Source organism: Hirundo rustica, chromosome 1 (genome assembly GCF_015227805.2).
Source record: "Hirundo rustica isolate bHirRus1 chromosome 1, bHirRus1.pri.v3, whole genome shotgun sequence".
Taxonomy (NCBI): domain Eukaryota; kingdom Metazoa; phylum Chordata; class Aves; order Passeriformes; family Hirundinidae; genus Hirundo; species Hirundo rustica.
The window spans coordinates 129716376-129742543 of NC_053450.1; the positions used below are offsets into that span (position 1 = coordinate 129716376).

The 26168-nt window shown below is 35.9% G+C and overlaps 1 protein-coding gene across 1 annotated transcript in view; it reads left to right on the forward strand.

Annotated features, from left to right (window-relative positions):
* Window positions 1-13628, forward strand: part of LOC120751450 (uncharacterized) — a 183284-nt gene extending 169656 nt beyond the window's left edge. The window contains exon 4 of the mRNA XM_040061368.1: window positions 13468-13628. Within this exon, the coding sequence (XP_039917302.1) occupies window positions 13468-13628 (161 nt within the window). The remainder of the gene's footprint in view (window positions 1-13467) is intronic.
* The last annotated feature ends 12540 nt before the right edge of the window (window positions 13629-26168 follow it).

The window sequence follows — 26168 nt, forward strand, 5'->3', positions numbered from 1 at the left end:
ACAGGAAGATTATGCTGGACTTACTCAGCTCTAAAGTTTTATTCTGGGATCCTTCATCTGGAGAGTTCTTGCAATGACGCTGCAAGAGTGGACCTGTTCAGATTAGTGATATAATAAAGTAAGCAGTGAAACTTAACTGAAGAAACTCTCTCACCAGGATGATTTTATGACACCCTGTTAGGCAGTGCAAGATGCTGTAGATCTCATATCACAGTTTCTAACTCAGTGTATTATGCCATTACCTCAGGTAGAAAACCTTTTCTTCAGATTTAAAAGAGTTTGGATGCATGAAGCATAGCTATAAAGTAACCTGAGAATAAAGAAGGAAACAAAATATTATTAGGGACCTTACCTAATGTGAGAAATAATAGAGAAAGTAATAAAAAATGCTTTCACTGTATAGTCACAGATATAGGCTTTGAGTAGCAGAAGGAGAAATAAGTTTGAAGTATGACTGCACATGCACAGGAGAATGTGTCTGAGCTGCCTGAAATGCAATTTTCCTGTCAGCTTTTCTGGAGGACTGGTACCAAAGAAGGCTTCAAGTCAACCCTTAGCTCTGATAGGAAGTCTGAAGCACGGAACTGATGTGTAGCCATCAGTAAGGAGCCCAGTGGAAGAGCAGAGAGCACAGGCTGCAAAATCAACATGACCTCCTTAAGTTCTTTTAGGCTGAAGCTGAAGTTAGAAAGAGGAATGGAACCTCTGGCTCACTTTTTGAAAAGAGCTGACCTTGTGCCCAAGGAAGGATCCAGGGCCTTCTGAGGAACAGCTGAGGGACAGCACCTTCCACTCTTCCTTCCTTTTGCTTTTAGGTTCAGGAAAAACATGGCTTAACAGTATAAACCATTTAGCAAGAGACATGTAAGAATTACAGGAATCCCACTTCAACAGCACTACTGGGTGTGGCTTGAAATGTCAATGCTAATAATCACAGCATCCCAAGGAAGCACAAAAAAAATGCATCTATCTCAATTTTGTTCATTGGTAGCTCCAGTGACATTTTTTCAGGGTAGATACCATTTCCACTGCACACCTTGCTGCCAAATACCTGGGCAGAGAAAACAGGGTACTTAGCCATGTGATGCTAGAATTGCAATTATTAAAACAGCTGATTTGTCTCTGGTGTGAATGTTCCTAGGGAAGAAATTGTAATCAAGCAGCACCATATAGACAGCAGATATTTGGATCAAACAGAAAAGAGAAAGTGACTAACAAGAAGTGATGAGTGTAAATTATTGTTATTCTGGAAAGCAGAGAGAGATTTACTCCTGTGTATAAAGATGTTGAAACTGGGGAACCTTCAGTACAAAAAAATTTAATTGTTAACAGAGAATAGCAAGCCTCTCATTTCTCTAAACCTTTGCAAACACGGGCCAAAAGCAGTAACATTTCTACGTTTTACATCTCAGGGGAGTTCCTTTTTTTGCTTTATAAGAGCTTATTATTTGGTTTAGTGTGTATTACAAAACTCTAGACATTGAAAATCTAGTGATAGAATCAGCAGCAAAGAAAAAAGTAGCTTGTTTAATATTAATAAACAAAAATGCACTTTAGTTACATTACAGGAGTTTATGCCTTAGGGCAGCTGCCAATCAAGTCATGTTTTATGTCTCAGCACCTTGCTATTAAAAACAATCAAGGTTACCATGGAAACTGCAATTTTATCACATGCTACCTTTCCAGACCTTCAGCTCCAAAACATGCTATTAAATAAATATTTCTGAGCGAGGTGTACTTAGGCAGTTCTTAATATTTTGAAGGGGAATATTTTTAACTCACAGTCAAACTGTGCCTGTTATGTATATTTTTATTTTGCTTCGAACTCTATACAATAAAGACTATATTAATGAACATACAAGACTTTATTCACTCCCCAAATCTTCAATTGTACAAAATAAAATGGAAAAAAAAGCTTCCCCTTTATATTCAGGATAAAAACATAATCATTTTAGTTCACAACATTCAAAATTATTACATTGAAATATACTTCTACTTTCTTTTTCATTTAGTTCACCTGCAATTAGGTAGATAATAGCTTAAATTATTATTTGGTTTATGATTACAATTTTTAGAAGAATGCTGAGAGTTATATTAAAATTCATTATTACTCTACATTTAGTTTATGTTCATGTTTATTCTCTTTTCAAGCTTATAAAGTAAAAAGAATTTTGCCCTTTGTTTTCTTTTTTGGGAAGTTAATTTCTGATTTTGATAATACTGCATAATTGCAAATATATGAAGTGTAGTTACAATTTGATTATTTCAGGTATATAAAGTGTACATAAAGCTCATTAATGTCAGTTACAGTTATTCTGCAGAATGAGTAACCCAGACAAAAATCTAAAGTGCGACTGAAACAGGGATGATCACTCTTAGGAAGTAGACATCCAGAAAAACAAATTTATAACTGTCCTACAAAGTAGGAACAGGATTTCTCCTAATCAGCTGACTCTCATATTTAGTTGTGAGATTATATGAGTCAGCCTATGAATTGATGGAAGAAATTAAGTTTATAAGCACAGGTTTTTAATCTGAACATGATATTTGATTCGGAATAGATTCCTCATGCTTATAAAAATAATTGAACACAGTGATATTTTTTATGTTAGAACCAATATTAATTTGTTGAAAGAGTGAGCAGGAGCTTTCATGAACATATATCTCTCAGATTCTTCCAACCTCAAGAAATAAAAGTAACAAAAAATAGCATGATTAAACAGGTGGGCTGGGCAAATAGATGTGAGGTATGAAAGGAAAGAATATTTAAAGAAACACTAGCACAATACATATTTTAATAGTGAATTCTGTCCAGATTTTACATTTCCATAATTTTAAAATTTGCAGGCATCCCAACACTTTTCCCCATGGAGCTACAGTAGGTAACAATTTGTCCCACAAGACAGTGTAGTCTTCATATAAATACATCATTTATATTTCAATGGGAATGAGATTTATTTCAATTGCAGTTCTACTTTTATTATTAGAAATATTTATTGGATGCCAGTATTAAATAAAGGGCAGTAAAAATTGCATAATATTAGTGATTCTATTTGAAGCCAGTGTATTATGTGCTTGCCTTTATTTGTATACAGCAAAATTGTGGTGATAAATAGCAATAAACAATAAACTTAAAATAAGACCTGCAGTGTTGTGAGTGAATGATCCTTTTATATAGCAGACAAATGCTGAGATGGACTAAAAAGTCTGCCTTGTTCATTTCAAAGGTGCTAGTCCACTTAATACGAAGAGGAAACCACATTGAATCATTCCCTTATTTTGTTTTAGAATCAGAATTTTTGGAAAAAAATGAGATGGAGCAGGTTCAGACCAATCCCTCATTTCTATATTGTAATTTACAAGATAAACAGGGCCTATATAATATAGGGAAAACAGGGTTTTTTTGCATAGATGTGCTTAAGCTGGATCATTCTATCATTTTCAACCCTGAACCCCCATGTTTCTGACCATGAGTTGCCTCTGTTATCAGGCCTAAAGAAGACAGAAGCCTCCAGAGACTTGTTATTCCATACATTCTTTATGGAAAGCCCAGGTGTGGTACTGACTTTGTTCATTCCCCCTTGCTTGGGAGGCTCAGAGCTTTGCAAAACAGGTAGCTTTAACAATAACCAACACAAATATTTTCATGGTACCCTAACTGGTGATCATTTTTATAATTTAGGCTGTTCAGCTTCTGACAGTTTCTCATTTACTGCATAGAGTGGGATCTGGTCCCCAACAACAGATGGGAATCCTACCTGATGCCTGCTTCTCAATTTGCAGCATGTGCTGAGCAGTGCATTGCAATCAGTCAGGAATATTTAGATGAAGTGTTTTCTTTTCCAAAGCACCATCTTACTCTCTCTCTCTCTCTGTCATACTCCCCTCCACTCTCGTTTAACATATTTCTCCTCCATCTTAATGCTCTGTAGGGTTTTTTTTAATGAATGTTGCCCAGATATTGTTTAAATGGATTCAGCAAGCCGTTGTTTCCAAGGGGTTACCTTTGTTCCTTTTGCTGACACCTTTTCTACATGAACAGCAGACTGCATTGTTGCTGCCACTGCTTGAGTCTGAGAAACAATTTTACACTGAGGATTTGCTTCTTTTTCTCTTCAGTCCGCTTGACAGTGATGCATGAGGAGGTTACTGTGAGAAGTGCTGGCCTCCTCCCTCTCCCCACTGACACAGCCATTACTAGCTGTGTCACAGCTTATAGAAGATCACACCACAGCTGAGGATTTTGCCTTGGTGACTGCTGTTTCTCTCTGATACTCTGCTCTAAGTGGAATCATTGAACCTTATTTTCCTATGGTAACATCAAGCCTTTCTTTCAATTTTCTGGTAAATAACTATTCCATCTTCTGCTTGGATGGGTAGGTACATGAGGTCTAAATAAAGAGAAATGGAGGAAAGGCAGAAACACAAACATCTTACACTGAAAACCAGAGAACAGCCTGTTCCTCAGATGCCTTGTCTATCTTATGACAAGCAAGATTCTGCTTTAAGTTCTGGCTGAGCAAGAAATAGGTTTTTTGTCTTCTGGAAACAGAAATCATGAGGTTTTTGTGGGCAAAGATCTCTGAGGTTACAACTGTTCATTTAAAGGTATTGGTGACCCAGGAGAGGATTGCCAAAGAAATTAAGTTAATAAAACCAGGGGGAAGAAAATAAACTTACCAAATGTGAGACTGGGAAAATGCCTGCTCTTGATGGCTCTGCCTTGTGTCTCCTCTCTGACACTCGGCAAGTCACTCGCTGAGATAGCAACTACAATGGTGGCAATGAATATTTCACCACGTGGGAAAAAACTTGGAGCAGAAAGTGCAAGAAGGTACAGTGTATCTGTGATCCATTACTGATAGGAAATTTTGTATAAAAATTCTTTGCAATGTAGAAATTGATTTCAAATGAAAATCCTTCATTTAGACACAAAATTATGTATACCAGAGAAACTTATCTATATTTTTAATAAAACAGAAATATAGAAAGCCTTGTTTTATCACAAAAAACTTGTGTGATCAATAAAAAAGGTAAAAATAAATATTTCAGATAAAATAAAGGTCTTCTTTTGTTACTTATTTTTGTTCCAGATCTCATGATTTTTCTCTCCCTGCCTTCATTTTTATACATTCCTCCTTCTTTATTTTTGATCTCTGTGCTCAAGGCCTCCTGACTACCACTGGATGCTGAAGAAGACTTCTCATCTTTCACAAGTGAGTAAGAAAAAGAATGGATAATGAACATGAAGGTGACATTTTTATAGAGAAAGAGATGAGAGAGCATTTACTGTCTTCAGCATATGGGAATTTTACTTTGATTTGTAGTTCCCCACAGGTCTTTGTATACCATATCTAAGCATAGCAAGTGAGATATGTTTAATTTCAACCAGAAAAATCTACATTATAATTAAGAAGATTCTGTGCAAAAAGGATGGTGCAAGGTGATAAATGAATAACAACTAAATTTAGGTATCTTACTCCCTTTAACCTCCTTAAAATCTCACTGTGAGTTAAACACACATTTAGGTTTAGGCAGACAGATACCACTATTTTGCCTTTACTGCTTGTTTATCTTTTGACCTTCAATAACAGACTTGATGGAGAAAACAGAGTACATAAAAAAAAAAAAAAAAAAAAAAAAAAAAAAAAAAAAAAAAAAAAAAAAAAGTTATTCTGTATTTAAATACTTCCAGGATTAAAATAAAAAACCAGCTGGTATTTCGATTGTCAGAGCAATACCATTTTATTTTTTTTCCAAGCACCTGCTGTGTCAGCAAACATAACTGCAGTTCTACAGTTTAGCTGAAAGTAAATCCCAAATAATTTCTTTATTCTGGAGACATGAATATTAATATCACTATATAAACCATAACACAGTAAACAAGAAGCAGAGTCTAGAGTAGAGCCCAATCTTTGACCGCCTTTGGGTAGCATACTTAGTGTCATGTATTCAGTCAAATATTTGAGTTTTAACTCATTTATTTCTAAATAAAAGGCGAGCTAAAACCTTGGTGTCTCAAAGAGATTGGATTTTCTCATTGTAATTATGGGTGAGAGAGCACTGACCCAATGCAAGCAGCTTTGGCAAATACAGAATGTATAGCAGAGGCTTTAAGGGATTAGCAATCCACAGACAAGATATTTCTCGAAACATATGAAACATTCGCTGGGGAAGAATGCAAGAATAATCTGGAAATATTTCCTGCTGGAAAAGAAAAAAATCCACATGTGTAAGTATTGCCTTAAACAAGAACAAGCAGTTTATATGGTAGAGAAATCTGAGGCAATCTTTACTCAGAACATCTGTACCCCAATGCCCCATAAAACAGGCTAAAATATCACAAAATCTCTTCTACTTTCTCCCTCTCTTTAAAACAAATAAGCAGACAGGCCCATCTGCTGCCTTTTGTTGACGTTGAAGAGCACTTAAAGCAGCTGAGAGTGGAATGTTTTCTTTCATTATTGGGTAAAATTCTATCCACGTATTTACTGTATAGCTAAAATTAAACTCAAGAATGCAAAAAGAGTCCTAACCAGCCTGAATTTCATCTACATAAGAGGGTGTAAAAGTGGTGTTTGAAAGAGCTGTACTCTAGGGAGGGTGAAACTGGAAAGTTATCCATGAATATAAGTGAATAGGTTTACTGTACCAATCAAGCTTGCAGGCAGCAAGGACCACCTGCCAGAATAATCTTTCTCTCTGAGACTCTCTTAAGGAGCTAAATCACCTGCTTAAAGTTTTATTTAAGTGAAATGGTGCAGAAAAGCAAACACAGTGTTATTTGTCAGCAGGTCCTCAAGGGAAGGGCTATTTGTTGCTTGCCCAACTCACCAGACTATGAGCACTACCTTTTCACCTAGTCTGAATGAAGTTTGTGTTGGCTAGTAATTCTTCCCTCCTACACATATGCACATAGAATGGCTTATAAGGCAAGTCAAAAGAATTTCGATTTTGTTCAAAGACACATTTGTTATGGGAGAACAGGCATGGCAGTGACAGCTACCCATGCACCTAAGGTACCTCTAGCCTTTAAAGTAAGTGAAGCACAAATAATCACATATTTTTGTAATTTCATTTGGTGGTGTCCTGAATGAACTTTGTATTGGACATTGTTTTAAGATTACTGTACTTATTATTGTTTATGTGTTTATGTGTTTGTGTAGTCCTTGTGCCAGTTTCACTCATCCAGATACAGATGCATAATATAAAATAGTTTCTGTATTGAAAAGTCAAGCAGGATATTGTTAAAACGTATCATTAATTTCATTTTCTGGGTAGAAAATTGTAGATGGAAACTTCCTCACCTCAATCAACATAAGAAGTTGTAACCCTACTAGGACATACTCATTTTTCCTTCCGTTTTAACACCATACAGAAAGATTTATTTTTGTCCACATTGACTGATTTAGGAAAATAACTGACTTTAAGCAATTATCTGAGGCAGCAAAAAAGTCAGCAGTTGCTCAGAAATTATGTAAAAAATGTGACTGTTATTCTTTTTATTCTGGTATTTGTATTCACAGTATAAGGTATTTTGAGTGCAGAATCCCTCTACTGTAATATGACTTAAAGTTGCACAATCCTTATTCCATGTTCTCAGACTGAAATTTTTCTGTACTGCTTGGCACCTACATTAAAAGCTTACTGAAGAAAGGCTTCAAGCAGTGCACTATGTCTTGTACAGCCTTACTCACCACTACTCAGTTCTGAGCACCAGATTTTGTCATTTTCATTCACAGTAAATTTTCCCTTTACTATATGAATTGCTCTGTTGGTTTTACAGGCTTTGAGGTAAAAGATTGAAAGTGATAGAATTAAGTTCAGTATCTTCTGGGCTGCACTAATTCCAGGAACAATAAAGATACCATTTTTCTCCCTCTATCATTCCCTGTCTGGGTCAGAGCAGAGAGCTGTAAGAGAGAAATAAAGCTATTTTATACACCTCCCCCCCCCCCCCCCAATTTATTTATGAATTTGGTGACATTTGAGGCATGCATAGAATTTGATTGATTTTTACATGTATATTGGGACCCTCTCTTTGGGAGCATTAATTAGACAGGAAAGGAAGGACTTGAAATCAAGGTAAGTCTTTTGCCTAAAATGTTGCCTTCTATGTCACAGAGGTAGGTAGAATGTAAGATGTTTATTTTTTAATGAGATCTTTAAAGAGCCATCACTGTTTTCTTTGCATTTTTTTCCTCACTCAATTTTCGCTCAAAATGTAGCAAAACAAATAAGCAAATTCCATTAAAATTGCATTTACTGACGGAAATGAATGCAACATTGTGCTGTAACATGTAATTTACAAAGATCTCTGGGTGGCCACAGTAGAACTGCAGCGTAACAACCAATTAAAACTAAATCCACTATAACAAAAAAAACCAAACCAAACCAAAACAAAACAAAAAAAAAAAAAAAAAAAAAAGGAGTAAAACTAGGTCAGATATTTAGATATAACAAGGCTTTTAGCATTGTAAGACTATATTGTCTAAAAATAATTGTACACTGTCAAACACAGAACACAGCATCTGTACGCACACAAAGGGCTACTCTGACTTTTTTCAGGTTCCCATTTTTAAAATGTAACTTCCTTAATTTGTTGATAACTTGAAGTTTGTAATTCATGACAGAAAGGCAGACCTTTTCCTAAGAGAGAGAAAACTACATGCAGGATACCCAGGTATGTGAGTGAACATATATAGACATCACGCTGGAGACAAGATATAAAATAATTCCTCTGGCCTTGACTAAACCTGCACAGTGCTGTTTCTTTAATGACTAGAGAAATTGCTCCTGGAGTAGCTCAGTGAGCTGGGATAGTTTGTACACAATAATCAGAAAGCAAATGGCAATATTCCTTGTTTTCCAAAAGAGTCCAGCATCTTTTTAAAATAGCTTTGGTGGAATTAATGACAACCGAGTCTCCTTTTTTTTTTTTTTTTTTTTTTTTTTTTTTTTTTTTTTTTTTTTTTTTTAAATGAGTGAGATCTGGTGTTTCAAAAGCCAGTGAATGAAAATGACCTCAATATATAAGAAATTATTTTCTCAAGTAGAAATTATCCAGGAATTGTGGCTGTTTCAGAGGAAGCTGGGAGTGTCCAGAGCTCAGGAAAATCCATCCTTTTCTTTGACTGGTAATGTCTCAGTAGTTCAAATTTACTGCATAAAGTCATGGGTGATACTTATCACATTTATTTTTTGGTTTTACTTTGTACACTGGTTGCAGAGTAAGAGAAAATTCTAAATAAGTGTTCTAATTTTTAAAATTTATTATCTAGGGTAACCTTTACAATTACAAGACTTCTGCCTCAGACATCTGCTGGATCAATGACCATTAAGGTGACAGAAAAAGAAAATTTCCTTTCTATATTCCTTACATACAAAGTAATACAGCTGATGGCAAAAAAGATATGCACTATAAAATTCTCGGAGCCCCTAGATGGCAGTCAATAGAGGGATTAGAAATTACTTGTTCCTTCTACTTCAGAAAATGAGTAGCAGGAACACCTCTGTGAGCTCCTCTTGGGACAATACGATAGTGATTCCTTATTCCATATCCTTAGACTAGCTTATTGCCTCTCACTTTGTTGTGTATTTTTTTGTGAATGTCTACCTGGTGTGACCATTGTTGTTATTTCTAGAAACCTGCATGCAAGTATTTATGTTTACTGGTATACCAGAATTTACAGTTGTAAATGGAGCAATTGCAGCAGAGGAAATTGAGGGAATCAAATTAATTGATGCTGCACAGGACTGTTCACATTTGCTATTTTCTGAAGAACGCGGTTCACACAGTAGGTGTGCCCTGGAGTGCAGACTGTGAACTTGCTGGTGATATGCTTCTGTCAAGGACAAGGTCTCTGGACCTGCTGAAATGCCCAAGCCACTGTGACTGACAGAACGATACCAACCATCCTTCTTTCCATCACACCCCTCAGACCTTGCTAATGCTTAGTCTCTTTGCTCTAAATCCCTCTTTCTGAGTAAGTGTGGAAATAATTTCAAGTCCTCTACTTTCTCATCAGTCAGAAATATGACCTCCCACCTTAAGTATGCATAACCAAAAACCATGATTTTTAGGACTGTTAAAAGGAGAAATGCAGAGTTCAGTGATCTTTGCTCAATCCTACTTCCTTGCATGAAGAAATTTCTTCATCCAATGAAACCTAATCTTTTAAATTGAACTATACTATAAAGCATTTTAGAGTATAGGAGCTCATGCCTCTTCCTTATGTCTTTTCTATTAAATGAGCTCTTACAATCAAGTTCTAGCTTCTGCTAAGCATAAAATGTGATTCGATACTTAAACTGAGCAAAAGCACTTTAATTTTCAGTGTCTTTGAAAAAGCAGAACAAGATCAGTGTGTCTGTGAGTTATCAGAAAAGCAGGCCTTTAAATTAGTATCTTTGGTTGGGATCTGAATATGTTTGCTAGATTTCATTAAAATTAGTTTGACTCCTTTGTTAACTTCTGGCCTGTTGGGCTGAATGCCTAACATTAAGTTTGAATATCCTTGAGCCAGATTCCAAGGTCCTTATCACAGATCCAGCTCAAAAATATTTTAATAAATTGTGTGCTTCTATATTGTAAGAGTGGAAATTTGTGAGCATTAAGACCAAGTGAAAATTGAAGGAATTTAAGCAGCTGGGTTCAGTCTTGCTCCCATGCTGAAATAATTGCTTCAGCTGGGAACAGAACTGAATAACTGTTAGAAACTAACAGCTTACAGCAACACAACTGCTACAGCTAAAGGCAGAAAAGATGGATTCTCTGTAACAAGTGAAAGAAAATAGTAGCATTTGTTTCTCCTGTTTAATCAACTAAATTTAGTTCACTTGCTGTGAAAAAAAAAATCTAATATTTTCCTAAGCAAATTTTCTTTTGAATACCTCTTTGTACTCTGCTTTTGTTATCTTATACACAAATATAATCCATTATTAGTGTTAATTCAAATGGAGCCCACTGTGGTCTGTACTCAGTCAGAAAAAATGACCTTTGTGTATTCTTCAAAACATCACATCCTAAAATGCCATGATGAATTCAGATGATTTTATGGAGCAAGGTTTAGCTTTTGACAGTCTTTGAAATGATCTCTTCCCCTTTCTCTTTCAAGTCCAGTGGGGAAAAAAACCAAACCAAACCAAAATAACAAAAAAAGCTATACTATAATTTTTGTTTCCCCCATATAGATCTGTATAATTTCTATACAAAGTCTACAGAGCAAATAGCTGTGGCCATTAGGTTGCCAGTTCTGGCCTGAAGAGGTCCATTTTTGCATGCCTAAACAGCCTTGCATCTTCACTGTTGTTCTAGGCAGGACTCTGTTAAGAAACTGTAGTAGGTTATTTCATTTTATTGTCATCTATTGATTTTACTTGGAATTAAATAACTTACAAACCTTGGATTTGGTTTTCCTGGGAGAGTTCCATCTACTGACAGCCATCTTGTCAGGCAAATAATCCAAACTGAGTAATTTAGATCTGTGATTCTTCTAGTCTACTGAGAGAGAGGGGAAAGTATTTCCAGAACATTTAAATCAAAAAAATATGTATTTAGAATAGTGAAAATCAACTTTTCTCTGGAAGGAATGTCCTTCTATCTTGATGTGCTACAGAGGGAAGATAAATTATTAGCATAGACTCAGGGGTTAACTTTAACATTTAGCTATGTTAATCAGCTCTATCTGAATATCCATTTGTCAAATAGGAACAGTACTGAAAGTCTCACTAAACATCTAATATTCATCTCTTACTAATTAAAACACAGCTTGTGAAGATCTCATACAGAAGATTACATTTTTGAGATATACCAGCAAAAGGAAAAGCATTTTTTTATGGTTGAAAGCTTAATCCCCTGGTCACTTAGAACACTTCCTTCTTCTTGGAAGAAAGCATAATCACATTGAAATAGCATAGCAATATTGACATTTAATGACCTGTTTGGCTATCTTCCATAGCTTAATAAAAAGCTTTCTTTTATATTTTATTTTTGTATCGAAAGACTGTTTACCCCATGTTAAAATTCATAGTGATTTTCTATGTCATGCTGAAAGCTACATACTAATAAAATGTCCTTAGTAGCTAAAGAAACAAAATGAGTGATAAAAAAGACTAATGGAAGAGTTATTATCTATGCACTTCTTTTCTTAAGCCTCAAGGCCCATCCAATCTATATCCAATATTTCAAAATTATATTCCAGACCTAGTTGAATGAAGCCACAATCATGCAAATGGTCAGGATTGGAAGGGACCTCTGAAGATTATCTAGCCCAACCCCCCAGGAAAGTAGATTCCCCAAGAGCAGGACCAGTTTCGGACATCTCCAGGGAATGAGACTCTATAACCCATCTGAGTAGCTTGTTCTGATGCTCTCCAGTCACTCTCACAATAAAGATTTTCCTCATATTTAGATGGAACTTTCTGTGTTTCTGTTTGTAAACCATTGCCCCTTATCCTGTCACTGGGAACCACTGAAAAGGGTCTGGCCTCATCCCCTTGACACCCACTTTTAAATATTTGTATACAATTATGAGAACCCCTCTCAGTCTTCCGGCTAAACAACCCCAGCTCCCTCAACCTTCACTTATAAGAGAGAAATGCTCCAAAGCCTCATCATATTCATAACCCTCCGATGGACTCACTCTAAGAGTTCATTGTCTTGTTTTGTGCTGAGGAGCCCAGAGCTGGATGCAGCACTCCAGGTGTGGCCTCACCAGGGCTGAGTAGAGGTGCAGGATCATCTCCCTCAACCTGCTGTCAGTGCTCTTCCCAATGCACCCCAGGACACCATTGGCCTCCTTGGCCACAAGGGCACTGCAGGCTCACGGTTTACTTGTCCACCAGACTCTCCAGTTCTTTCTCCACCTGCTTTCCAGCAGGTCATCCCCCAGCCTTTACTGGTGGCTAGGGTTATTCCTTCCCAGTACAGGACCCCTTTGTCAAACTGCATTAGGTTCCTCTCTGCCCAACTCTCCATCCAGCCTGTCCAGGTCTCCCTGAACAGGAGTACAGCCTTTGGGTCATTCATCCCAGCTTTCTAACATCAGCAAACTTGCTGAGGGAGCACTCTGTCTCTTCATCAAGGTCAATGGCAGATAAGTTAAGAACAGATAAGAACAAGACTGGATCCAGTACTGACCCTGAGCTCACTGCTGGCTACAGATCTACAACTACACCCTGTGCCATGGATCACAACCCTCTGAGCTCTGCCAGTGAGCCAGTTATCAATCCATGCTACTGTCCACTCATCCAACGCACACTTCCCAAGCTTACCTATGAAGATTTTATGGGAAAGAGTGTAAAAAGCCTTATTGAAACCAAGGGAAACATTCACTACTCTCCCCTCATCTACTTCATCAGTCATGCCATTGCACAAGGCTGTCAGATTGGTCAAGCGTGATTTTGCCTTTGATTAATCCACACTGATTACTTATGATAACATCCTTTTGCTCCCTATGCTTACAGATGATATCCAGGATGAGCTGTTGGAGCACCTTTCAAGAATTGGAGGTGAGGCTGACTGGCCAGTTGTTTTCTGGATCTTCAATGTTGCCCTTTTTGAAGAGTGGAATGACTCTGGCTTTCCTCCACGCACACCTCTCCTGTTCTTCATGGCATTTCAGTGATGATGGAGATTGGCTAAGCAATACTATTTGCCAGCTTCCTCAGCACTCATGGGCAAATCTCATTGGGGCCCATGGCTTTGTGCATGTCAAGTTTGCCAAAATATTTTGTAACCTGATATTCCTTGACCAAGGGAAAATTTTCATTTCTGTAGATTTTCTCTTGCCTCCAGGGACTGGAATTGCTGAAGACTGATCTTAGCAGTAAAGACTGAAGCAAAGAGGGCATTCAGTTACTGTGTCTTCTCTGTATCCTCCATCAACTGGGCACCCACCTGATCCTAAAACAGACAGGATTCAATGTAGGAGAAAAAGTACATTTACCACCACACATTCTGATATTGTGAATAGTAATAAAACTTTTAAGCACTGAGTACAGAACTAGTGCTGATAGTGAAAGCAACATGGACACTCAAAATTGTCTTCTGAAAACTTACATACCAACTGCTATACTTAATAACCAGGGAATTTTTATTTTTTATTTTTCAAGTGTTAGGGGTTGGATAAGCCCACAGCCTAGTACTCTTGTATTGTTTCATGTTGCAGTAGATTGAATTTATTGGGTTTTTTTCTACAAACACAACAAAACAGAACAAGAACTATTCCACCTACATAAGTTTGTTGCCCATTACAAAGAAAAGGAAAAAAAAAAACCTGAATGTTTTGAAATTCAGTTGTTGACAGGTTCTGTAATTGAATTTAATGAAATAAAGGTTAAATAGAACTATGAAGTTTCAAGACAGTAGTCAAAAACAATGTTTTTGACTGATTATAGAACTTGCTTATAAACTAAACAAAAGATATTGAAATTTAGTTTTCTTTAATATGCTAAGTAAGGTCTCTCTCTTCCAAATAAGCATTAAATATGGGGCTAGAAGACTTGGGTATTTAGTCCCTTATGTAACCATGAATGTGACCATGTAACAAAGAATGTTATTTTCATGAAATTATGTTGCCCAGAGAAACTGTGAATGCCCTGTCCCTGAAAGTGTTTAGTGCCATCCTCTTTTTTATATTCTGCCTTCTTAATTTTGAACTGGCTACAGCAATACAGATGACCATATCCAATTCTCTTATAAGATTAATATAAAACTTTCAAAACTATCCTTTCTATATTTACTATTGTTCTTATTAATACCTCCCAGCTGCTTTTTTCCTTCCTCAATAGTATTGCTTATATTTACTTCTAGATTCATGTTTATCTGTGTTTTCTTTTTCCTGCTAAAACTCAAAGTAACTAGTGCACTAACATTTCACTGTTTTCTATTAATTTCTTAGGTTAAAGTTCTTCTTATCTCAATTTCCCAAACACTGGTTCAGAAACCTCTATTTCATTGTAGTAGTTGTGCATCCTCAAAGCACCCTCACCACCACCTGCCCAGGAGACCCATTGCAAAGGAAATCTATACTGTGCCTCAAAAGTGTATTAATCATACCAGCTATGGCTTCTCTGTTGGGAAAGCAGATCTGAGATCAAATTCCTCTCTGAAAGCATCCCCAGTCTAGGGTGGGAAAAATAGCAACTCAGTGTTAGAGACTCTGAAGCGGTTTAGGTTGCTCCAGAAGTGGAGGATGGAAACCCACAGGGGGTCACCATAAGAATCCTTATACCAATAAAGACAAGAGTTTTCAGAGTGTGAAAGTTAGTGATTTTAATGTTTTAGCTGACTTTTTTTTTTTTTTTTTTTCCCTCCAAACTTTTTTTGTTTATTGGAGGTAAGCTAGATTTCCTGAGCTTGATGAGGCTCTCTGAATTCTCACTGGTCTGCAAGAATTTTGGGGTTTGTTTCGCTCACTCAGTACAAGCCTCTTTTCACATCAAAGAAACTGAATCAGCACCAGAGAAAGAATATTATTTATCAATACAGAAAGAGTTATAAAGACCTGGAATAGATTCAACTGTCCACTGGAACACAAAGTCATGCAGATAAAGAAGCAAGGAAGCTATGACTGGGAGAGCAGATTGTGCTGGCAAGAAAATCACTGATACAAAACCAAAGGGCAGTCAGTCAGTAGAGGAGAGAGTTTTGATCGAGTATCTGCTTCGTAATTTTGAATTGGTACTTAGATTTTGAGATAGCAATATGCCGCAGGTGGATCAGAACTATATTGCTATCCTCATGTATTCTAGGGGAGACAGTAATCTTAATTAATTAATACCAATCTACTTTTAATAGAATGTTTCTGAGCCACATTTCAGTAACAAATGTTACACACCAGAAGATAAAACATAGCCCTGTCTGATATATGTGGAGCCTCAGCTGTACATACTTGACCCCTATTTTACACAGTTGCGGCTCATTGATTCTTTCTTTTAAACTTCTGGACTGAGCACTCAGCAATCATTGGACCACCCATACATCTTCTGAGCTGATTTAGTCTATGAACTGTAACCCTGCTACATGGCTGTAATGTTTCTGGCACCTACAATGCTGGCTGCTTGTCATTATGACATATAACCTAGAAGATGTACTTAAGAACAAATAACCTCAGAAGTGTTAACATGCCATCAGTCTTTTCAGCTAAAGCAAAGACAGGGCTTGGGATTCTCCAAAAATGAATAAATGAGCAAATTCACATACTATCCCAGTAGCCACCAAAGTTCAGGTTTGGAACCAAAATGTCAGAGAAAGAAACTTTAAAAATATCTTAATGGCTCAAAACCCCTAATCATTTTACCGGATGAAAACTTCAAAGTGAAACAAGGCATTTTTCTTGCTTTTACTTGAAATATATATATTCCTTTAATGTCTGCAATTGCAGTACGAATCTGATGATGAACAAGCTTAAATCATAAATATTTTCCTTTTCCCAGGTTTATTAGAAGTGCCAGTATGAACATTGACTGTTTGAAATAGAGCATCCTAATTTAATGTAAGAGAGCTTTCTAAAAGGTCAGGCAGAACATTTTACACTGAAAATTAAAATATAGATAGCACTAGAGATGGAGTTTCTATTTATCCCACTTCAGTCCTGTTCTTAATAAAATTGCATTGAATTTTTTATAATACATCAAATAGTCAACATGAAACAGTTCACACAATATTAAATATATCAACAATATAAAGCGGGGTCAGATAATGGCAGAATTAAACAAAGGCGAAAGGTAACACTACTGGCTTCAATTAATGTAGTGAATTAATGAATGATCTCTATTACTCAACTCATGTTCATTAAACAAGTATAATAGGCTTCTGAATTGTCCATATGAACTCAGAGAGTCTATTCAATCAAAATTACCTATGCTTACTGTCAATCCCTTGCTGATTATTCATCATCAGAGGCATACATAAGTAGCCCTTTGGCATTTCCAGTCGCTGAGGGCTCAGGCATGCAGTATTACCAGGACTGTGTCTGTGAACACAAAACTACCCAAACTAAATAGCCCCCCATCCTAAAGAGTTTGTGTGGGGGGACTGTATTTACACCCATATATAATATCTTGGTCTTCATTAGTTGCCTGTAGGGCAATTTTCCAACCAGGTACTCTGCCCATCTTTTAGAATAGTGTGATTTCAAATACAGACTCCCATAGGTAGTAACAAGGGTGGTCTTGAAGTAACTTCTTTCAATCCAAGTAGGCACCTCCTAGCGAAAGCCAGAAGATGGAAGTGTGACGTGGACAAAACTGCACCTTTCTGAGTCAGCAGCAGTAAGGTGGAGGTGTCCCAGTAGTTGCCAGTGGCTGCTAGAACTACAAGCAATTCCTTGCAAAGGCAGGGACAGTTGCTTATCTAAAATATATTGTCTTAAAGGAAGCATCACTGTTTTGCTCATGTTTATCCAACTGGTTCTCACAGGCTACAGAAGCAGGATTGTTTTGCCTGCTTTCATTTGCTTGAGTTAGGTGATCACAGTTCAGCCCTTAACCTTTCTATTCTTACTGTTTCTTCTTTTTCTTACTGTTTCTGAGCTGAAAACAATAAATTTTTCTCAATAGCTTATACAAGACAGCCCTGTGGTTTTCTTTTAAGACAGTACATTATTTTTGTGCTATTTTATGACAGGAGTATTAGAATGAGGTAAAAGGACTAAACTCATGTTAAATGTTTCTGTTGGAAAAATGGTTGCATTTATTAGGATTAATAGGCTACTTATACTGGAAGCTAAAATCCTCTTTTTATTCACATGCAATATAGTGTGCAGGTAACCAAAATCCAATCTTAATCCTCAGTGAAGCAGCTTTTTCCCTGACTTCAGCGACGGTTCAATTTCTGTTATGCTAACCATATGCTCCTGATTGATTATCAGTTATATTTAATTATTCAGAGTTACAGATGGCAGTTTTGTGATGCAAACTGCTGATCTCTGGAGGCCTTGTGTGCTGATGCCTCTGCCTCTACAGTTACAATTTTTGAGTCCCTGAGGTTGAGAAAAACAGGTAATTTAACCACTTCTGTAAGGTGTATTGGCCTATCCAAGCAGCAGAGTATGAAAGGACCCTCATATTAAGCTAGTGGACTAAACACATAGAGATGGAAGAGAGAATATTAAAATAAATGCTCTGAAACATTTGTTGCCAGTAATTAATGCCACTCTTTCTCCTTATCCATTGAAGGAAACATTTCAGTAGTGCTACAATTTTTTTCCTCAATAATTTTTTTCCCGTTCTCCACATTTGGAGGATATTTGTACTATAGTAGAGAAGTATGTCCTTCATTCCATACCAGTAGGATCTTAGTTCTGAAATCTCTGAGGCCCTACTCTCATATGCTGGAATTCCAGTGTGCTCTACAGAATGAAAAAACTGTGGGCAAAGCAAGATGGGTCTTAATCATTTGTACCAGAGTGGAAGGTATGTAGACTGCAGAACACAAAAGAGAAGAAAATATTCCATCTTCCCTTCTCCACAGGTTAGTAGTTAAAAAAAATTAAAAAAAAAAAAAAATAAATCAAAAATGCCCTCCTTGTTCATTTTTTGGTCATCAGTACCACAGAGACAGTGGGAGAAAATCCACTGGCACTTTTTTCACACTACTTTCTTGAGAGCGTTTTTTGTTTTCAATTCACTTGATAGTGCAGTCCCAGCAGAATGCACCTAACAAATCATAGTGAGTGTCTGTACCTTGCTATGTATCAAAGTCCCTTAATGTGCCAACAAAGTTCTTCAAGGTCAGAAAAGCAGTTTATCAACCTCTTATATCTCTTATAGGAGACAATAAATTTATTCTACTGTTGGAATCTATGAATAATTCAGATACTCTGTGAGATAAACACTACTGGTTAGGATGCTCTGCATGTCATTGTCAACTAGTACCAAACACTGTCATTGCTCCATGTACTCTGTTCTTTTTAGTTTCCTCTCAACTCAGGAAAATGCAATACTGTATGGCTTGCATTTTTCTGTGTCCTTTAGCTTCTTAAAGTTTGTTTTTACCAATTACATCTTTCCATGAATTATTAGGTTGACAAAATTAATATTTTGAGTAACTGCATGTTTCCTTCTCTCTTAATTTCTAAGAAGCCTAAAAATCTACTTTGGAAATAAAAAAGCAGTTGTCTTTTAACGGCATCTGCATCCCTTATTCCTATCAACAAAGAAATCAAAATATCTTCCTTAACTAATTTTATAGTGATCAATTTAGGATACTTCCTGTTTCTAGTTAGCTTAAGCATATGTATATGATTCAATTTATACATAGATCTAGCTAATCTTATAAGATATTTATACATATATTTAAAATATCTAATGGAATATTCAACTCACTTATTACAAAATCATTTTTGAGTTTTATTCCATTTTAAGACAACCCACTACTGAGCCAAATAAAATTTCAGTCATATGATCTTTGAGACAGGGTATATGAAACAATTAGGATTTCTTTCTTTTTAACTAACGGGACTTTGAAAGCCAAATATAGTATTGGACTCCTTGTACTCTCTTGTACTCTCTTGTACTCTCTCATTGATCATAACCTTCATGTAAAAGTAAAAGCAATAAAAAACAGATAACTATTCTGAAATTATTTATTTTTCTGTCAGATCTCAAAGTTTACATCTATAACTAACCAAGAGAACATAACTAACATTTTGAAACTTTAATTGGTAGAGACATTTGGCTTTTAAAGTTGAGAAAGTGATGGATATAACATATTTAGAGACAGAAAAATTACATATCTGAGTCCATATCTACTGACAAAAACAACCATAAAAATTCAGTCTATGACCTACCATGTATTCTACCATATTTTTAAATAAACTTAGCCCCATTTCACCTGAAAATACATCCTTCCAGAGTAACTTAATGTAATACTAACACTCTCTTCAGAAGCTTAAGACTCGTAACTTTGGTAGAGAACTTTGTATTAGAAAATGTGAGTATGCCCAGTTTTATGTGATGAGAAGTAAATATGGTTACACTGGTCCTTGCAGAACACACAGATACTTAAAACAAATAGATATGCATAAGGAGTTCGACAAACAAATAAGTTTCCTCTCCTGACTATTTTTTAATCAGCAATTAAATTAATGGCAGCTTTCCAGTAAAAGTAAGCAAGTAAAAAAATCTCAAAATTGAAAGATTAACAGAAATTATTTGGCCTCAAACCAAGAAAGTTAAAATAAAGAATTGTTTAAACTTTCCTTTAACAACTTTACTGATGACACACTGCTTTGTGCAGCAATTCTCAATAAATTATTGCCAATTTAGTAGACTATTAATTTTTTCTGCAAAGCTATAATAATAAAGCTATAAAAGGAAAAGAAATTGTTTTTATTTGGTGGATTTTCTGGTCATTCTACTGTTTATATAATATAAAGTCTTTTAAAGGAGTTTTTTATTTGTTCCTGCACTTCCTTAGTGTCATCAGATTCGTAAAAAAATAATAGGTCTCTATTGTACAGCTAAATTGAATCATATCTTTTAAGAGAATGTTCCCTAGACTGAACATAATGATGTAAAATGAATGTTTTGTCAAGCCTGTAGTATATTATTAGCCAGCAGTGTGCCCATGTGGCCTGGAGAGCCAACACTATCCTGGGGTGCATGAGGAAGAGTGTGGCTAGCAGGTCAAGGGAAGTGATCTGTCCCTCTAATCAACCCTGGTGATGACACCTGGACAACCTGGAGTGCTGTGTCCAGCTCTTCAGTACAAAAGAAACATGGGGCTACTGGAGAGGGTCCAGCAAGCAACAGCCATAAACTAAAACTCAAGATCCACCTCAACACAAAGAAGAACTTCTTTACGCGGAGGGCAGCAGAGCACTGGAACAGGCTGCCCAGTTCCACTGGGAAGTCATGGAATACTCCTCTCTGGAGACATTCAAAAGTCCAGTTTACACAGGACATGTTCCTGTGTAAACTGCACTAGGAGACCATTCCTTGGCAGGGCATTAAAATAAATGTTTTTGAGGTCTCTTCCAACCCAAAAAATTCTGTAATTTTGTTTTTCATTTCAAATGCTGCCTTTAAAGAATTATAATAAAGAAAAAAGTAGTCTTTTTCTGTGGTTTACAGTGACTTATGATGTTTGCATTAAGCACTAGATAAAAATTGAAAGGCAGCTATCGAGAAGATTGGATTTTCTTTGCTTCTAGAGCAAAACTTAAAAGCCTCATTAACTAAGTAATATTCATCTTATGTGAATAAAAGCTTTTCTCATTTTAGTATAAATGGTTTGCCTATTCGACCTTTAAGCACTTCTCTACCTCAAATTCCCCTGAAACCTAATCCTATTTTTTTTTGGAGTTGATTGAAAATTAGACTTTTTAAACTATAATGGTTTAAATTAAACAAAATATTTGTTTAATCTGAAATAAATGCTACTATTCAGGTTGTGGGGTTTTGGTTGATTTTTTCTTAGATACAGAGCTTATCCAGAATTTTTTATGATTTTTTTTGTGCGCATTTAAACATTTTGAGTCTCAAAACTGAATGTTGAATAATTGAAATGTTAGTTGAAAAATTTTACTAGAAAATATTAAGAATTTCCTTAAAAAACCTCCCAAGTGGTTTTTATTATACTTTTTTCATATAGAGTGTATGTACTGTGCTAGTAATCTGAAAAATCATCACTAAACCTCAAAAATTCAGATTATTTCTGACCGATATCAATTTAAACTCATACTGTGTTTTCATAAATATTCCACTGGAATTTAAAAACAAACAAACAAAAAAAAAAGGTTAAATAGGAGATGAAATCCAGCCTCAGATTTCTGGGACAGTGACTGAAAGGCACAAAAGCTTACCTGTAATTATAAGTTTAACAGTCCAGCTTCTGCTCGTTGACAGTTGAGACATTGTGATTCATTTAAAAGGAAGATGCTTCTTTTCACCACCTCCTGTTAGGCCTTTCCTGAGTTACAAGGACTGAAAGAGGTAGGTGAAAAAACCCTTGGAGCAGTTGCTTCCAGGTAGCACACACAGAGAACATACACCCTAAGTGAGGCAGGACACACATTTAAGTACCAGAGTAAAATCGTTTCTGCCTCTTATGCTGTAAGAAAATATTTTATTTTATTCCCCAGTAAAAATGCCTCTTCAGTTACTAAGAGAAAAGTTAGTTAGATCTAACAGGTGTGAAAGGATCTCAGGCAGCCTTTCCTACAGTGCATTTCAGACGGTAACCTCCGGATGTTCCTGGATGGATTTTTTGCCTTTCTCAGACAGGTATAGTCCTTAAGCCACACTAAATTCATAAAAAATGCCTGGTTAACTATAATTTGTTGATGGACCTTGGACACAAGATTTTGCACTTGCTGTAATTTGGCTTCCTTTTATTTGGGTTGCTCTAGTAGAACAGAGTTAAATATGCTGTATACTGTTAAATGAGAGTATGCAGTATTTATTAACTGCTGCAAGAAATGGTAATAAAATTAGTAAAAACATCTGTGGTCTTAACAAAAGATATTTTTTATATAATTAGGCCTCTTCCAGATTTATTTGACAAAATAATGTTAAAAATAGCAGCAGTGACTACTTCCATAATAGATTTCTTACAGCATGAAGGGTTTCCCTGTAAACCTGCCTCATCTGTGCAATGTAAACAGTATCTACATTTTTTTCATCTTTAGTATGGTTGCAATGTTTCTTTTATATGAGTCTTATCTTCCAGCTGTAAATTTAATAGTTACTGCATACTATACCACTGACATTAGTTTTAATGATGTGCGACTCCAATAACTCCTAAAGAGTTTAAAATTAATGCAAAATAACTTAACTTTGTGAGTCATGACTTACTTTTATTAGTGACTCTGCAGTTTGATTTAGATTGAGATTGGGAGAGAGTATTATTTGCCCATAGAAATGAGAGGCTCTTCATTTTATTATATCATCCATAAGTAATATGTCAGATTCTAATTTCAATAGGGATTCAAATATTTAGGGGCAAGTAGGGTCAAAATTCTTACAGACTGCACAGCACCCAAACAGGACTCATTCAAACTGTAAAGAGGGGCTTTGTGGAAGGATCTGATCACCAGTTCCAGGCCTATGCTTCAAAAAGCAAAAGCAAATCTCAAGTACCAGAGACAGAAAACCACAAAAGAATTATTTGCTTTATTGGTTCAACAGCAGAGATTGGAGTGTGCTGTTGCACCCGATAAGGATATTATCAAACTGAAGCCTGATCATTTCTTTGTACCCATCTAACCAGACCATTGGAAAAGTACCTCCCTACTTCATATTTTCAGGTAGTAAGAATGAGGCTGTCAGGAACTGAAGTAAGGAGAGAAGAGAGTAAATAGTTTTCATATTGAAGGTGTCTGACAATGAAGGGACTGCGATACTGACAAAAGTATGTAATTTAATGTGAATAAACTGATATGCTGCATGGCAGTAGATATATTAACTGTCTTTAAAAGACATGTTCATCATGTTTCCAGGGAACTCAGACCACTACCAGGACAATCCATACAATCTTCAAAGCAAAATTGAGACCATTATGTTTTTATAGAGAGAGGGAAAAAACTCAGAAGAGTATTCTTTCCTGTCAGATAAAACACAAAAATATACCAAAACAAGTCTCTCTGAACTATTTGTTAATGAGAAACAGCAAATAGTGTCAAATAATTCTGAAAAAGGCCAAAGTGTCAAAAAAATTTTCTGTATAGATTTTCCATATTTTTATTAATTTTATTCCTGCGGCAGTTAATAACTATTTTGATGTCAGAACAGTGGTCTATACCAGTGTTGATTTATCAGCCATTCTTACTATCAGGGCTCAGAGAAGAATAATCAAAATGATATTAAAACAGATCCATGTAAAGGAATTTTTTTTTTTGGTGGGTTTTTTCTGTTGTTTGTTTTTGGTTTTTGTTTTTGGTTTGGGGTTTTTTTGTGTGTGTGTGGGGGGGTTGTTCTGTTCTTCTTGTTGTTGTTGTTTCATCATTCTCAGGAAATGCAGATATGACTATTTTTTTTACAATGTTAAAAAAATAGATTAAAAATAATGAGAGGACATGCCTTCCAATGCCATTTTTATTCTTTAATTTTATCTTGCATTTTTTAGACTGAACTGAATGTTCCATCTCTTTTATTTCCTCCTTACTTCGGTACGTCAGCTTTGATTTCTGGTAAATGTCAAGTGGCTCTCACCTAGTCAGAAAAAAAGCAGAATAATAACTCCTTGACCTGAATTAAAAAGGTAATCTGTGCATGACATCGGGATAGATTTTACTGTGACCAGGCTATGATAGAAACACAAAGTTTTACCAGGCACCCTCTAAAACTTGTCCCAAGTTCTTGACATGCTTTCTTAAGATACAAAATAAGGACGGTCCTAAGGAAGATGATGTTTTGGAAAGGCTGACCTGAAACAGAGACTGGACAGAGCTAGAGAATAAATAAGGTATTTATTGAAAGGCCCATAGGAAACACCTTGGGCAGGACAGGAGCCTGGCATGGGCTACACCCAGGGTGGACTAAGAATGGTCACAAAATGGATGATCACTCACGAGGTCTTACACTTTTGTAAGGTTTGGTCCATTTGCATATTGGGGTTTAATTGTCCAGTTACAGTTTCAGGTTGTGAGGTCCCATCCTTCTTGTTTCTCTCTTCAGTCCACCGCTGTTTGTGCTTTTGGACTGAAAGTTATCCTTGGTCCTCAGCAGGAAAAGGATTTGTTTTATCTACCTGCTCTGTGAAGAGAGCTTACTGGCACTCAATATGAGGTTCAGAACTACACCCCTAGGCAGCACAGAATCTGAAAAAAAAGAAAGCTAAAACTTAAGTCATCAAAGAGAGACCTATGCCATAAAATAAGCAACATTATCGGCTAAATGGCAGTTCTCTCAGAGCTAGGTTCATTTGAAATAGCAAGCGAGAACACAAATGTCTTAATCCCTTTCAGTTTCAGTAAAAAACAAGCTCTAAAGGACCCACAGGTATTTCTAGGGCATTCCTGTAGAAGTGCTGGCATCTCTATTTCAAAGCTGGGAATCTAAGGTGAAGAAAAATCACTGGTCTAAAGTTACCAATGCTTCAGAGAATGCAAGCCATGTAAAACCTTCATATTTACTTCTTTCTAGAGCTGAAAACTAGAGTCACATCCATCCTGGGTTGGTTTTTTTTTTAATTTTTTCTCTTTCCTGTTTCTTGTATCTCCAGCCTGCGTTCATTCATTTATTTTCAAAGACAAAGAATTTTAGTGAAGACTGACACCTTGCTAGAAGTACCTGACCTTTTAATAGCTTTTCTTCATAATTTGAGAATTGGATTGGGAATGAACAACTATATTTTCAGAAGTTACTTGAGATTAATCACTGCAAGAGTTTTATCTTTAGATTGTTTTAGTATGTTCTTCAGCTCAAAGAGAGAACAATAAAAATGAATTATTGACCTGAATATCAAATTCATAAATGCCAATTTACTGCTAGGTTAAGAAGGTATTTTTCTTGGTTTTCTGATATTCTGCTTCATTTGCTAGCTGTTTTTAAGTATTTGTGTGAATAAATCTCATTTTTTTTATGCCACCTACTCACAACATTACTTGTAAAGAAAAGTTATTATAAGGAAAATAAAAAAAAATCACATTTTGCTGCTTTGGAAACAAACAATTAAATACACAGAAATCAAGATCTAGCTATAAAATCTACTATTCTTTATAATATCTCAAGATGGTTTAAAGGACTGTGGATTCCACAAAACGCAAATGAACTCATGGGAGAAATGATTCTTTAACAGTTTGACTTTCATTAAAAGCTGAACAGAGGTTTGTTTTAAAAATCAACATTGTGACCAGAAAAAAATTAAATCTTATTTTTTTATGAAGTAGCTTATAATTTAATCATTTTATGTACTCCCAGGTTTTCACTTATTAAGAACCTTACTGACTTTGATAACCAACTTAGTACTTCGTAATTTCTTTCCTGTCAGGCATAAGTCACACACATATATTTGCATGAGTGCATCGTTTTATCTGCTTTATAATAAAATTCATGTACTCTTTCTATTCTATATATTATGTCTTTACAGCTGTCTATAATGTTCATGAACCACGCAGACTCCAGAGCTCGAAGGATGTAACAACTGAAATAAAAATATCTAGGCAAAAGGTTGTTGTGTAGCCAAGTGCAATGCTTCTTTTTAGTGATGAAACCACACC